Source organism: Canis lupus, chromosome 38, assembly GCF_011100685.1.
Source record: "Canis lupus familiaris isolate Mischka breed German Shepherd chromosome 38, alternate assembly UU_Cfam_GSD_1.0, whole genome shotgun sequence".
Lineage (NCBI taxonomy): Eukaryota > Metazoa > Chordata > Mammalia > Carnivora > Canidae > Canis > Canis lupus.
Genome location: NC_049259.1, coordinates 19,128,447 through 19,144,282, shown reverse-complemented (window position 1 = coordinate 19,144,282; position 15,836 = coordinate 19,128,447). Strand labels below are relative to the sequence as shown.

At 45.1% G+C, this 15,836-nt stretch overlaps 1 protein-coding gene across 8 annotated transcripts in view; it reads left to right on the top strand.

Annotated features, from left to right (window-relative positions):
* The window catches only part of PBX1 (PBX homeobox 1), a 324,444-nt gene that overhangs the window by 258,372 nt on the left and 50,236 nt on the right, over positions 1-15,836 (top strand). For 6 of the 8 annotated variants that reach the window (XM_038586229.1, XM_038586228.1, XM_038586233.1 and 3 more), the window contains 2 exons: positions 883-995; positions 2,418-2,507. In XM_038586229.1, coding sequence (XP_038442157.1) covers positions 883-995; positions 2,418-2,507 — 203 coding nt within the window. The remainder of the gene's footprint in view (positions 1-882; positions 996-2,417; positions 2,508-15,836) is intronic. The other 2 variants (XM_038586235.1, XM_038586234.1) reach the window with 1 other exon arrangement.

Sequence of the window (15,836 nt, the reverse complement as noted above, 5' to 3'; positions counted from 1 at the left end):
TGTACCACAGTGCCACCCGGGTGCTGCCTGGAGGCTATCTGGGAGAAGACTAATTTTCTGGGAGATGAAAGCCGAGGGTTGACTGCTCTTCCTGAGGCCCATTTTTATGATTGTCCTGAGCGTTATTATTAGGACTTCATATTTCATGCATGCTTCAGAACTCCTGGCCCATTATTCTGTTTCATGTTCCTCCATGATAGCAGGTGGCAAGGGAAGAAGTGACCATTCTCACATCTCCTGGCGGTCCTCAAGGCTCTCTCAGGCTGCTTGCCACCCAGCAAGGAACTTGACCTTCTTTTTAGAAATCGGGAATGTCAATGGACTCCCATCCCAGGCCCAGCCCTATTGTGGGCCATTGCCTTCATGCACTCCCCCCCGACCCCCCCACCAGGGCTGCTTACCATGTGAGGGCAGATGGGTTGGTGGGGGCATATTTGGAAACTAGCCGGACAGCTCATGTGCTCCATCATGGTGGCAGAAATACCATTGGCTAGCCCAGATTCTTCAGCTTGTGGTCCCCTGGCAACCCCTAGAATTTTATGGGCATGAAAGAGGTCCTGGAGACCATTTCCAATTCAAATAGACTAAGTTGAGAAGAACAAATGAGAAGAAATACTCCCTTTTTCAGCTTGAAGTTGTTAAGGGGACACAGTCCTATTGGCAACTTGCAGTGACATGTGGCTTCACATAACATGAACGATATGCACCCTTTATTGCTTGCTCTGTTCTTCATGCTACTAACCAGACTCTGTTGATGTTATTTTTATTTTGGTATTTATTTGGGGGGTTGCTTTGCATGTCATTTCTTCCTCTTGGCTGTTAGTTGCAGGGGTTGAGCCTTTTCCTTTCTGTGATTCAGGTGCCTCACTCTTTCCTTTCCAGGTTCTTCCAGTTCTTTTAACATGTCAAACTCTGGAGATTTGTTCATGGGCGTGCAGTCACTCAATGGGGACTCTTACCAAGGGGCCCAGGTTGGAGCCAACGTGCAGTCACAGGTAGGGACCCAGCCAATGTGCCACCAGGTGAATGCATTGGAGCCCAAGAGCCCTCGGTAGTCTTGGCACTTGCCAGTTCTGTCCAGAGAGAGAGGAAGAGAGAGCGAGGGAGAGGGTGAGAGACAGAGAGAGACAGAGAGAGAGAGAGAGGGAGAGAGAAATGAGAGAGAGAGAGAGAGAGAAAGAGAGAAACGTAGAAACAAAATCTTGCCAACAACCAAACCAAACCAAAACAAAGACAACCGTGGTCGTGGGGAATCTCGTCCACACTTTGTGAATGCATTTGGCTCTGGCTTGTCAGCCACACTGGGAAGGCAGGAGAGCAAGCACGGGGTGAGGGGACCAAGGCCCATCAGGCACGTGGAACCAGCATATTCTTTCTTGGCTGAAGGGAAAGGGAGGAGGAGTTCAGTCCGTTGTGTCACGTTGCAGGCCTCCCTCTTGTTTGTGGGTCTCCCTCACTCAATATTTGCCAAATAAGGAGGTGACTGGTGACTAGGCAAATGCCTTCGTGTCTCCTGTTTTTGTTTCAAGCTTTAAAAACACCCACCCAGCCGGGTTGACCAAGCTCATCTTCTCAATCATCCTCGAGGTCAGGGGACTTGGGTTTCTGGTCGTGAGTCAGAGCCCACGTTGGGAAGCGAACACCAGGTCGTGTGGCGTAAACCCTCGGTGTCCATTAGCGAACGGCCTGCCTTCACTGCACCTCGGGAGGCCGCCCTCCTGCCTCGGCACAGAGCCTGCCGTGAGAGGGTGGAGTGGACTGCTGGGGGCAGGATGGCTAGGGGAGCCTCTCAGCCACGGTAGCCCGCTCTCCCACCCTGCATGTGGCACAGGAGGCGACCGGCTGGCCAGCGATTCCAGAAACACTGCCTAGGGGCGAGTGTGGGGAGCCGTGGTCAGGCCAGCGGAGCGGAGGTGTTAGGCCGCACCGCTCTCGGTGAGGTGGCTGCCGAGCCCCCTCTGGGCAGAGCAGGGTAGCAGCGAAGGAGAAGCTATGTCGGGGGGCCTGTACGCCAGGGGCACCTCCTTCACCCTGCCCTCTCTCACCGCCCCCGCCACCCCGCCCCGCCGTCTCCTGCAGCGCTGGGAGTTAGGTTCAGTGGCGGGAATCCCAGGTTTCTTTGACCATTTTACCGTCTTGCTGACTGAACTCAGAAAGGAAAACGGATTTAGGTTCAGTGGCGGGAATCCCAGGTTTCTTTGACCATTTTACCGTCTTGCTGACTGAACTCAGAAAGGAAAACGGATTTGGCAGGTAGAGAGAGGCCGGCCTCCTCCGAGCGGAGCCCTCCCAGGAAGGATGCCTCCGCGAGGACTGTGGACGTTTGGCCGCCCGCACTGTAGGCCGCGTTGTGATGCTCTGCCTCCCTTTTCCTGCATCCCCCTGACTAATTTCCTCTCTGTTGTTCATCTGTTTAGGTGGATACCCTTCGCCATGTTATCAGCCAGACAGGAGGATACAGTGACGGACTCGCAGCCAGTCAGATGTACAGTCCGCAGGGCATCAGTGTAAGAAAACAAGGCTCCCCCACCCTTTGTGTTTATTCTATCCTAACCAATTATTTCAAAGCCATAGGGCTCGGAATGCCACTTAGTAGGACCTATCTTAGCTTTACGGTCCCCTAGTTTCTCGTCTCTGTATCGGCCACGCCATCGGCAGCGTCCTCCCCACACGAAATGTGGCGACCGGGCAGGCTTCATGCAGGCAGCTGGCGTCTAGGGCTGTCACACGCAATCAGTGTCCGCATGGCACCTGCGGCCACTCGCCTTCAGCTGAGAGGAGCCGCTAAACAGGTGACACCTAGCACAACAGTGGTAGGAAATGTCACCACGAGCCGGGGCCCCGGGGACCCGGGCGGGAAAACCGGTAGCCAGAACCCCTCGCATGCAGGTCTGTGGTCTGCAAAAGAACCTTTGTCCAGTCTGTCTAAGGACGAAAACAAGAAGGAAATGAAACACAGAGGCTGGGGATGTGGGGAGGGCTGGGGAGGGGTGCGGGACCATCTTCTCCTGGTTCTTGGGCGCGCTGGCGGCTTCTGACTAGCATGAAAATTCATAGCGACAAGCTGTGTCGCACAGAGTGAAATCAATCAGACAGACACAAGGAGAACCGAATGTGGATTTGGGACAGCAATCCAACTTGATTTCTCAGATCAATCGTCCGCTATCTCAGCAGCGGTGACAGCATGCTAGGACGAGAGGCAGCCTGGAAAAGGAGGCTGTTGTGTAGATCAGGGGTCATTTCCTGGGCTTTTAGAGGTTGCGGGGGGCTCCCGTAGAACCACGGGCTAAGAACTCGAGAAGAAAACTATGGCTGATTGATGGTGATGATTTTTGTTGTCGTTTGTTTCTGTTGTGATGATTCAAATGAATTGGGGATGGACGGAAGGAAAGGTAGGCACGATGCACTAGCGTCATCCGAGTCTCTACTAACTGAGGTGCCGGGTCTGCAGTGCGGGAGGTGCTGGTCCCCTGGACCCTGCATTGGTCAAATCAGACATGGCTAAGGCGAGACTGGAAGGAATCAACCCAATACCGACCAGTTGGTTGGTTCATCACAAGGAGTGACTGAAAGAATGAGCAGTTCTTAGCCCACGAAAGAGAAAATGTGAGTGGTCTAGAGTAGTTTTGAAAGAGGGGATATTTGTGAAAGAGATTGGCTTCATCACGAGTGATCTAAACAGGGCAAGGGTAGCGGTACTGAGTAGAAGATTCAGAGAAACACGCCTCACTTCGAGCTTGAGTAGGCCTTTCTCCTGGTCAGACTTGTCCGGAGAAGGGACTGGCTGCCTCCGGAAGTCCAGAACTCCCCACCATCAGAGCGTTCAAACAGGGTGCAGCTGGCTACTCAGTCAGGATGTCGGGGGTCGGAGAAGAGAGTCAAGTACCAGGTCGTAAGTGTCTTGGTGACTTTTTAAGGCCCCTGCCAACTAGGAAACCTTTATTTTCTACCTTCTTTAGGCAGACTCTCCTCTGGATTTGTATGATATTCCTTAAGCCTCTCTCTGGCAGGAGATGGAGGAGGTCAAAGCCAACCCCGTTGAATGTAACCCTGGGCAGTCATGTCACTTTTCCAGCAAGGATTTCCAGAGCAGAGGCAGTCTTCTCTCCTGTGGTTATCCTAATTATTATTACCATGTTAATGGCTGATGCGCTGAAAGCCTGCTTAGAAAAACACAAGGTACTGTGGCAGAGGAGTTATCCTCCCCAAAACAGACTCCAGACATGAAGTTGGTCTGTGCTCAGCTGTGTGTGTGTTGGGGGACGGGGTTCAAGCACATACACGTTTACGCGTTCTCTGAGCCTATTTGAGATGTCTTCTATCTCCAAAGATTTTTTTTTTTCCAGAAAAAGCTTTGCTCTGTATACGTGGAAGAGAAGAAAAGGAGGAAAGTACCAGAGCATGGGGATGAACATATGAGCTGCAGAAAGTCTGTGTGAGTGGGCAGGAAATGGGCTCACAGTTCTGCTGTGTGACATCCTTCTTCCTAATCGGGTAGTGCAGGAGAGGGTGGCACCAGACTCTGGGGGGTCGACACTGACCCCTCTGACGCTATCTGGTGGGCTGGGAATCATTTCTGAAAGAGTGTAACCAAACATGTGCAGACAATTATGTCTGATTACATAAGCTTACCACAGAAACTGGGCTTGAAAATGCCACTCGAAAGAGTCGCTCGTGGTGCATTAATTTTTTTTTTCCCTGCGAACTGTGTTTATTTTATTTCTGAGTCTTTAACAAGCAGGGTAAATGATTCAAAGGCTGATCGTGATAAGATACATTCCTTGGGGTACCCATTTTAAATTTTTAAAATGTGCCACCTGCAGGAGACGAAGCTTGTTAGGGCAAGCCGTGTTTTTAGACAGCGGTGTTCGACGCGGACGCGTGTGAATGTGCGGAGTGGGGCTCTGGCTGCCAGGAGAGGAAGGAGAGAGGGAAGGAGGGAGACAAGAAGAGACAAGGGCAGGAATGAAAGGCTCGAGCCAAGAAATAAAAATAAACAATTCCTAAACCCAAGGCAGCAATGGAATTCCCAGCTGGACTCTGGATTGTGTTTCATTTGGTGGAGGACATTTTCTGGGCAGCCTTTATCTGCTCCCCTGGCTGGGTTTCTTAGCACCCATATCTTATCCAACCAGTGTCTATTTTAAATCCCCTAAAGTTCAGACCACTTGCCTCTTTCACTGAGCCCATGTGGTGATGGTGTGGACGGTCGGGAAGAGCTGGGAGACCTGGTCCTGGTCACTCTCATGTGTCCGTAGGCAGGCCTTGTACCTCTCTTCCATAAAACAGGACCAGTAATTCCCACCCTTAATACCTCCAGCGCTGCTTTAGGGAAAATGAGAAAATAAGTAGGAAAGGGCTTGGCAAAGCAGAAATGTTTCCACATGAATGCAGTGTGAAATGTTATAAGCGATAACTTTCTAATTTGACCTTTTTTTCTCTTGTGTGAGCGGTTTTCACAGTAGGTAGTTGCTAGTGAGGATTGGTTAGGACACGGTTGTCACTTTTTTCCCTTCTGATGGAAAGATAGGCTTTCGACAAGGATGTAGAGTTGTGCAAGTCTTAAACACCCCTTTCCTGAGCGGCGGCGAGCGTTAAATTATACATCCCTAAGTCCTTTGTGCTCTCAGGTGACAACGGGCAGTACTTACCAGGTTAGAGTAGCTCTGAGTAATGGAGGGAGATTATTTCACTTCCCTGTCAATCAGACGGACTTCGGTCACTCAGCTATCGCATTCGTTCTCCTCGGTCCTTTCTCACTGCCACTGTCCTGGCTCTAGAGTATTTCATCGGCTTGGCCATTGTGCTCATTTCCTCATCACTGTTACTGACTTCAGCATCTCCTTTCTCCTGCACACACTCTCTGAATTTGGCCGTGCTTTTCCCAGAAATCAGCAGCGCCTGTCTGTTGCCCACCTAAGTAAGCTCAAACCCCGAGTCTGACACTCAGGCGTCTCCCACACTCTGGTCCCGATCCACCTGCCCTTCCACCTCACCCTCCTGACACCCAGGTAAAATCTGGATGCTGGGCAGCACAGTCAGTTCATCCTTACCTGGTAGAGCACGTCCCCCCTTGCATTTGCACGTGGCTACCATCTGTCCTTCGTTCCCGTGCCACCTTCCCCATGCTTCCCTCATCTCAAAATCATACAGCCAGCTCCTCCTTGCTTCCCCAGGTTATCCTCCTAGGCCCTTCTTCCCTGCTTCTCTCTGCTTTATCACACATACGCTTCCCTTGCATTATAGATATGTGAACAGACTTAATTGGTCTTCATGTCTTCCACTCTTGTATATTTCCTAAATATTTCCTAAATGCCTGTATTAGTTGCTCAGAACATGTTGACTGATGAATAAATCTAGGAGAAGACAAGTCACCACTGAATTTAGAAAGGGTGTTTATTTAGTAACCAATAGCCGCATTTATGTAACGGCAAAGTATCTGGAAATGATTTTTATTTTTCTTAAAGATTTATTTATTTATTCATGAGAGACACAGAATGAGAGAGAGAGGCAGAGACACAGGCAGAGGGAAAAGCCGTTTCCTCATAGGGAGCCCGATGTGGAACTCAATCCCGGATCAGGGAATCACAACCTGAACAGAAGGCAGGCGCCCAACCGCAGAGCCACCCAGGCATCCCTGATTTTTATTTTAAATGCTATTACTAGCCCACAGATATACTGTGTTTCCAGTTCAAAAAGTTTCTTAAGTCTTTCTTTTTACATATTTTTAAAATATTTTATTTATTTATTTATTTATTTATTTATTTATTTATTTATGAGAGAGAAAGGGAGAGAGCATGAGGGGAGAGGTAGAGAAGGAGGGAGAGAGAATCCCAAGCAGACTCCCCACCGAGCAAGGAGCCCAACATGGGGCTCGATCCCATGACCCGGAGATCATGACCTGAGCCGAAACCAAGAGTCAGATGCTCAACTGACCCCATCCAGGGGCCCCAGGTCTTCCTTTCTATAAAATTGAGGGGTACCATCCATGTAGGAACATAACATTGTCTCCACCAGATACGGGACTGAAATCCCCCAGCATAGATTTGTGGGAGATTGAGGCAACTAGCAACTAATCAGGAAACTTAAGTCCTTCCTGTGCCTTTTCTTTTGATAAGTCATCTCTGTATTTTTGCTTCATCTGTAAAATTACTAGAGAAGCAAGCTCTAAGTTCCCTCTCAGCTGGATAGTTCTAGAGTAGAGATCTAGAGTTCTACAAGTAAGATCTTTGGTCCTCACTGTCAGCCCCAGGGATGCCAGATTCAATGGTAGACTGCGCTCCCTGGAGAACTCTATGGGGAGACTTAGTCTCTGGCATTCCTTCTAGTCTAACCCATTGCTTCCCCTTCCAATTGTATCCTGAGGTCCTAAATGGGAAGGAGGAAGAGCTGTCATTACACAAATATTTCCCTTTGAATCCTTGGAGATATGTGGTAGCAGAAAACATTATTCTTCAGGAGCAAAACACTTTATTTTTAATTATTTTCAAGTGTGAGTTAAGGGATTGAGTCCACTCCAGCCAACCTTAAGCATAAATAGAAACCCCTGCAAGATGTTTCTTATTCAAGAGTTGTAGTGAGGATGGAAATAAAGTGTTAGTGTTCTCTCCAAAAAGGCAAAGTGCCATTAACGTCAGTTTATGACAGAAGCATCTCATCAGTTTTGCTTAGTGATAATTATAGGAGTGGAAAAATAGAGTTGGAACTTTTATCTTTGTAAACCATAGCATACATATTTTTGTTTTGGTTTGCTTTTCTATCATATTAAGCAAAGAGAAGAAAAGGACATTTATTGGGAAAAAATATAAATCATTAAGGCAAAAATAGCATCCTATTGACGTGAACACAGTGCAGATGCTTGGATATCAGAAGGGTTACTTGGTAATACTTGGCCACGTGCCATCATCTTAATTTTTCCTTAACTACTTCTGAGAGACCTCCTTCCACTTAAAATATATATTAATAAGATGTTGCCACATGTGGAATTGGAAGGCTGGGAAGCGAGAGTGATAATTAAAATTCATATGCAAATCTTTAAAAACTCATCTTAATTATATGAAGTTTTAATTCTTCTATTTTGCCGAGTGGAATTTGAGATTTTAAGGTATTAAAATATACCCAGGCTCCCCTGTTAGCTGCCTTCGAGTGCCTCCCAGTGCTGTGGCTGGGGACTTGTGAAGAGCCCCAGGGTGAAGGGATGAAGCGAGTGATGAGAATCGACAGGTCTGAACATGGTGAACCAACCTCTGGAGGGTTTGAAGGTAGCAGGAATGGCATAGATGGACTCCTGCCTTCCAGAAGCTTCCAGCCCGGCTTAACTTTATGGCAGAGTCAAAAGGAAACAGAGGAAAAAAAAAAAAAAAAAGGAAACAGAGGAAGCCCCTTTAGCTTCTTATTTGACGAAGCTTTTAAACCTTAATACCATATCAGCTCAGCATTTGAGAACAGAAAAGCATCTCATTCATTTGAGCCCACAATAGTTGGAGAAGCAAAAAAAAAAATCTCAATATTATAATTTCATATGTAATCCATTGTTCTTCTCCCAGCGGCCAGGTGAAAGCCCTTCAAGGTACAGAAAACAAATAAGACCAAATCATCCAATGGCATCTTGATACACGCATGCATTCATGTGTTCATGTGTTCATCCATTCACCTGTCCATCCCTCCATTCAGTAATAAGTCATCCATAGTACTTTTGACCTTGGGAAAGGAGGCGACATCCTGTTATGTCCAGGTCAGGTTAGGGAAAGCCCGTACCGGAGATAATGTAAAATCCTGATGCCAGTCAGCACCTGTCTTAGCTTCCAATCTCATTCAGCACTTTGGGATTAGGTTTCCTGTCCTTGGAAGACTCAAACAAAGGAACCAATGAACTCAAGTTTAGGAGGGAAACTGGAAGTGACTTACACAGCAGAAGAGAGGACTTCAAGACCAACCAGAGGTAGTTTGAGAAATCTCCTCTCCCCCACAAGAAGCCCTACTGGGACCTGGCAAGAGAACATATCCTTTTGGGGAGACTCCTTATCCCTGTGTAGAAGCAATCGCAAAGGATTTTGTTGATCCCAAACCTAGTGATACGATCACTCTGGACACAATCACATTCACAATGTGCACGTACACATGGATACCCATTCCGTTCCTGCCACTTTTTGCCTATGTGACCGTGGACAAATCACTTCTCCTTAATAGGACTCAGTTTCCTGAACTCTGGGCATGACAACAGAGCTAGATGTCTATGGCCTCGTCCAGTGTCCTATTCTGCTTATAAAACACGATGTTTTCCCATTTTTAGGAAAATACAGCGGGAAGGGAAATAGTTCAAAGCTATAAACTAAAGAGAAATTTGTCTTTTTGAAAAGAGCCCCACCTATGAGATGACAACGTGTGCCATGCCGTTCCCACTATAATTGGTATTTTATAGCAGCCTGCCCAGGTGGGCCGAGATCTGGCCCTACAGCCGTGCTGTCCTCGGGCTAGGATCCGGCCAGTTTTCCAGACTCCAGTAGGTCCCGCCTTCTGCTCTATAAAGAAAAATTTCAGGGATCCCTGGGTGGCGCAGCGGTTTAGTGCCTGCCTTTGGCTCAGGGCATGATCCTGGAGACCCTGGATCGAATCCCACATCGGGCTCCCGGTGCATGGAGTCTGCTTCTCCCTCTGCCTGTGTCTCTGCCTCTCTCTCTCTCTCTCTCTCTCTATGTGTGTGACTATCATAAATAAATAAAAATTTAAAAAAAAAAAAAAAGAAAAATTTCACAACCTCAAAAGGGCAGTTTGTTTTTGTAGTGGCTCCTGAAAGTGGCCCAGCCCTTCTAGACCTCAGTAAATATTAAACTAATTAAATCGGCTGAATTTAATTGTGGGAAACGTTGGCATCGATTTCTGCTGATGGCTTCTTGCCTTCTGGGAAGGAGTTCCATGCTCTTAGCTTGTTTTCAGATAAAATGTTAGACCTCTGTCTCAGAAATCCAATTGTTCTTTTAAAATTTGGTACTTAAAAAAAAAAAAAAATAACCTCTACTTACCTCTGCCTGTGTTTGAGTTTGAGGAAATTCTTTTCCATAACTCTAAACACTAAGTGTTTATATGCTCCAGTTTGATGGAGAAATAAGGCAAAAGGCAGGACCGATTTGAGTCTGGAACAACTGACCAGATGAGTAAATAAATGAGTAAATGCTTTATTAAACAAACGTTTATAGAGAACCTTCTAATATCCATCATGGGCCATACAAATGTCAATAAGACATGGTGCTGGGAATTATCTCATTCCACACCTGCATCTCTGAAACAGAAGGTCTATACCACCCAGTGTAGCCAAAATAATAATATTCTAAAGGATTTTGGGAATGGCCATTGTGAGAGGAATTTATGTATATAATCATATTCCTAGCAACCAAAAATGTGAGTGGCTTGTAAACATGGATTGACATTTGCCATTCTTTTACAGAATTTGCAAGTGACAGTGCCAAAAACTAGTCTTTCCTTTTAGAAGCATGCTATCCGAAAAGAACTTTTCATACTGATGGAAATGTTCTGTTTCAGTGCCGTCCAGTAAGTTAACCAATAGCCACACGTGGCTGTTGAGCACTTGCAGTGTGACTAGTGTGACTGAAAAAACAAATTTTTAATTGTATCTAATTTGACTTAATTGAAATTTAAATAGCCACACATGGCGAGTGGCTGCCACTTGCCCAGCACAGTTCTAGATGCCCTGCCAGTCACGTAGTGGCCACCAAAGGTGGGACGATCGTGTTGGCAGCTGTGACCAGGCTGTGCAAACAGAGCAGACTTCCTGACACAGACCGCAGAAAGACATGCTTTCTGCCTAAATCAGCCTTTCCTAATGTAAATAGAACTCTTTATTAAAGATTCACCACGCACAAGAAGTTAACTGAGATTAGCATATTCCTATGCTTTAAACCATGAAATAATGCAGAGGAAGGTTTAAAACATAAATATATAAATGCTACATTTATTGTGGTTCTATTTGCAGGAATTGTCAACTGTCAGCCATTCATTCATCTAACCTAATAGTTTTCAAGCCTAAGCAGGACATGTCTTTGAACTCATCTTGAACCCTCTCTTTACACCTAAAAACTCTTTGGAGCTCAGAGGAGGTCCCATCTCTGTTTCAGATTTCCCAGGTACCCAGAGTCTTTGCTGGCAGCCACTGCTTGGCTGGCCCTTCCCCACCCTGGCCTGCTGGCCTATTCAAAACATGGCCCGCAGATGAGCATCATCGGCATCTCCTGGGAGCTTGTGAGCCCCATCGAGACTGTTAAATCAGATTCTGTGCTTTAACCACATCCCCTGGTGATTTCTGAGCACATTCCGTTTGAGAAGCTCTGCTCTAGCAAGAAGCACATCTGAATGCTGCTTAGGACTTACCCAAGAGAAGGAATTATGTTGTTTTCTCTTGCTGGAAGGATACCACCTTTAAAATGTTTTTTGATGTTTTATTTTAAAGTTTTTCAAGCATGCAGAAGAGTTGGAAGATTTTCGCAGTGAAACCACTGTGCCTACCACCTATATGTTGTCATCCATATTTCACTCTGCCGGCTTCATCGTATATCTATGTCCATATCTGCGTCCTTCTGTCCATCACCAACCCAGCTTACTTTTCTGATGCATTTCAGAGTAAGTTGTAAAAGTAAATCAACAGCAGGACAGGTTCACCTAAATAAACATTACTCTGGTATCATTAACTGGAGTTCAGTATTCGTTTACAGTTTTCTTTCTCTTCCGAAGTAAAATTATGCACAATTAAGCGTAGATGATGAAGGGCACGTTCTCTTGAGTTTTGATAAAGGTAATGCACTTGTGAAAAGTTTACTATCCTTTACCTTCTTGTATCTACCCCTTTCTCATAGTTTACAAAAACAAAAATGAAGTAAAAGGAAGGACAGAGTTGTCCTGAGTAATCTGTCCTTTCAAAGGCATTCAGATGTCCTCCTTGCCTCCCACTCCCCGCCGCCACTCACCCCCTCGCTCGATCTGAGAGCCAGACTCTGCTAACAAGTCTATTGCATATCGAATTAGATGCTTTATTGTACACTTGCCTTTGGTTCTGACTTGATATAACTGCTTTTAAAGGGACTTGTGTTCCCTTTGGCATAATAAAAACTTTTGAAATACATAAAAATAAGCACTGATGATATTTGAAAATTAGAGTGGATTTCCTCACTTAGAAGATACTATATCTCCCCTCTTTCTATTTTTTTAAGATTTTATTTATTTATTCATGAGAGACAGAGACAAAGACAGAGAGAGAGAGAGAGAGGCAGAGACACAGGCAGAGGGAGAAGCAGGCTCCATGCAGGAGCCCGATGTGGGACTTGACCCCAGGACTGCAGGATCACACCCTGAGCCGAAGGCAGATGCTTAACCGCTAAGCCACCCAGGCATCCCTCCCCTCTTTCATCTTGTCTTCCTCACCCTTTTCTTCTCTAGTTCCCTTTAGCTGAAAGTCCAGTTCAGATGCTTCTCCCCCAAATTATACAAACCTCTTATTTTTCAAAGCCACACAACCTGTCCAAAATGGTACTTTGTTCCTCCTTAGAGAAGTAATCTGTCAAGGGAGTGTGCAAGCAATCCCGAGACTAAGGGGATGATCAAAGAGGGTGAGGTTTTGAGGGGAGGAGTGCCAGGCCCCTCTCCCACCAGATCTGGGCGTCATAGAGGGACGTGGTGTTGCTACTGAACACTCTGTGCCCTTTTCAAGGGACAGGAGAGCAAAGGCACAGCCCAACTCCATCCGTAAAGTTCTGAGACAAACCTGAGCTCAGTATCCCAGTATCCACATTAAGAACAGTAACTAGTAACATTTAGTGTGTGTCCTAATATAGTCCAGTGTTTTTCTTAACACGCTCTTCTCCATTTTGTGGATGAGAAAACAGAGACTCAAATATTAAGTAGTTTCCTCAGGATCAAATAGCCAGAAAGGGAGAGAGCCAGGACGTGGACCCCACCAAGCCTGACTCCAAAGCCTCCATTCTTTCCCTTTGTTCAGAGGGAGCCTTGGGCTCTAGTTCTTATGTTAAGTAAAGGGAATTGGTTAAGAACCCTTACACTAAGAGAATCTGTTGTGTTTCCTGATGATAAATCTCTTAGAGCATGGCTGATAAGAGAAAAGAACTGTGGGTATTCACTTAGACTATTATGTTATGTGTCCTTTTGGGTGGCCTATAGAATGCTTAAGACCAATGGGTTTTCTTCTTAAAATTAAATCTAAAAGGTATATAGAAAGCCCTTCCCTGGAGATAGCCTACATTACATCGCTATTGTGTCTCATTTGGTTAACCAACCTAGCCAAGAACCCAGGGATCATATGAGAGAGAGCAGTGTCTCCTCATGGAGAAATTTGGGGGTTCATTAAAATACATGGCAAGACTAAGGAATCTAAGTATGAAATCAAGAGAAATCTTTTTTTTTTTTTAATTTGGGGACAGTAAAATGGAGGAAGAGAAAATTTTGCCTGTTAATAGCTTATCTATGGTAAGTTAATGGTTTTGGGGGAAGGTCAGCATTGAAGAAACAAGGGTATCTACCACAGAAGTAACTGTTTGTCTAGGACCAACAATCAGGGTAAGAAGGGACCACCTCACTTTGCTGGCCAGGACTTCTACCAAGACAGTCCCTCCTCTTTGTTGAACACTGAACAGCATTTTTAATCCATTACAAGACTAAATATATTGGGGCACCAGGATGACCCAGTCGGTTAAACTGCCACCTCTTGGTTTCGACTCAGGTTGTGATCTCACCATCATGGGATCAAGCCCATGTCAGGCTCTGTACTCAATGCAGAGTCTACTTCAGATTCTTTCCCTCTCTCTTCAACTTGTGAGCTCTCCCTCTTTCTGTCTCTCTCTCTCTCTCTCAAATATGTAAATAAAATCTTTAAAAAATAAAGACTAAATTAACAAAATGCAAGGATAATATGATATGGATAAAATTTTAACAATTTAGAAGAAGAGTGACACGTGTTAAATTTAAAAGAGCTAGGAAATATGTCAACTGTACTTCCATAATAAACATTTAGATAAAGAGAGCAGGGAAAGAAGAGAAATGGGAAAGAAGAGAAATGGAATCAGGAAGAAAGAGTATACTAATGAATCACAAGGGAATGATGGGAGAATAAGAATGACAGGAGGATGAGGAAATGTAAAGCAGCAAAGTGAAGGTTAAAAGCAATTAGGACAGACAATTACTAAAGAGAACACTAAAAGCATAAAATAAGCTAGGATGAGTGGTTAAAATAAATAACATCAGCTAAGAACATACTTACCAAGATTATAAAACAGATCAAGTAGTAATAAAATAAGGAAGTGGTATAAAGCAGTAAATTAAAGAACAATTAAAACACAATAAGGATAGAAAATTAACATGCTAAAATGACATTTAATAATTGTATTAATAACTAACACTTCTATGTGCCAGGCACTTTATATGCATTATCTTATTTAATTTGTTTATTAAAACAATTAAGACATTTAAAAAAATGTCAACCAAAAACCTTTGGAGATAGGTAAAAGCAGGCATCAGAACAAAACAACAAAATTAAAGGTGAGCAAAACAGACCTGAAGATATCCATTGGCATGCCTTGTCTTGTGTGATGATTTTTGCTGTTGAAGATCACCAAGTACCTGGGCTGGTGCTTCCCAGCTAGACCATGGGTTCTGGAAGCGTCTGGTGCCATAAATGTCAGTTCTCTCTGCCTCTTGTCCTCCTGAGCTTGGCCTTTCCTAGAGGCAACTCCTGGTGATGAAAATTCTCAAGCAATAGAATCCGTGGTCCAGAACCGATGGCAGTGGGCACGCATCTCATAATCCCACTCGATTTGTAAGATTTAGCTAGCACAGGATTACCTTCTAGATGTCCTTCCTAGTCCCTGCAGACAGCACCTACCTAGTACTTAGCATGCTGGGTTGGAATGGGAGTCATTTTCTGGTTGTTTTCCTGTAATTTTTCTCTAGGTGTCCTGTTTTTTTAAACAGAAGAACCCTCACTTTGTATCCTAGCCTTCAGTCCAGGCCTGGTACATAGTAGGTGCTTAATACATGCTTTTTGCATTGAGTCTGCTTGAACCTGTAGTCAAGAGCTTTCTCTTTTCTTTTCATTCCTCTTACTTTTTGCTTACTTCTTTTTAAACCAGCAAGTAGACTTGTGGTTGGATTTTCTGCCCGCCTGGAACCCCTGCACACATATGCATTTTGGTGTTTCTGTTGTCTGGAAAGTCTCTCCCACAAAAGAATGGATTTCTTCTCCTTTTTCTTTCCATTTAACACAGCCTGGTATGCATCTTTACCTCCAACTCCTCTATCCCTTGTACCCTACGGTCTTCACCAACTCACACCCTAAGACTTTTATGGGTAGATACTCAATGACCGGAGATCTGCTGCCCTTCCCTGTTTTCCCATACTTCCCTCTGGAGCAGATGTTGCCTCTATGGCCTTGATCTTGATCCAGAGTTCATTCACTCATTCAGTTGGCAGGCTCTGTTATAACCCAGTTACTGCATTGAACATGAGGGCAAGGAAAATAAAAAGGAGATTCCCAAGCTCCTCTGCATCTCATCGAAGTTGATTGCTATGTTTCGCCTTCTTTGACCTTATTTTTTGCGGCAAGGGAAAAACAACTGATTAACATTCTTCGCAGGTAGTTGTGTTTTGAAGAGAGTTTTGAAATCATTTGCTAACTCTCTTTTCTCTAGGCAAGAGTCCCAATTGCCTTTGTCTAAGACCTCAGACCAGTGATTGCCCTGGTTGGCTTTCCAGTGAGTGCTGGAGGTTGACCAAGACCTTTCAAATGTACGAGACAAAGACCTAAATGAGATGTGGAT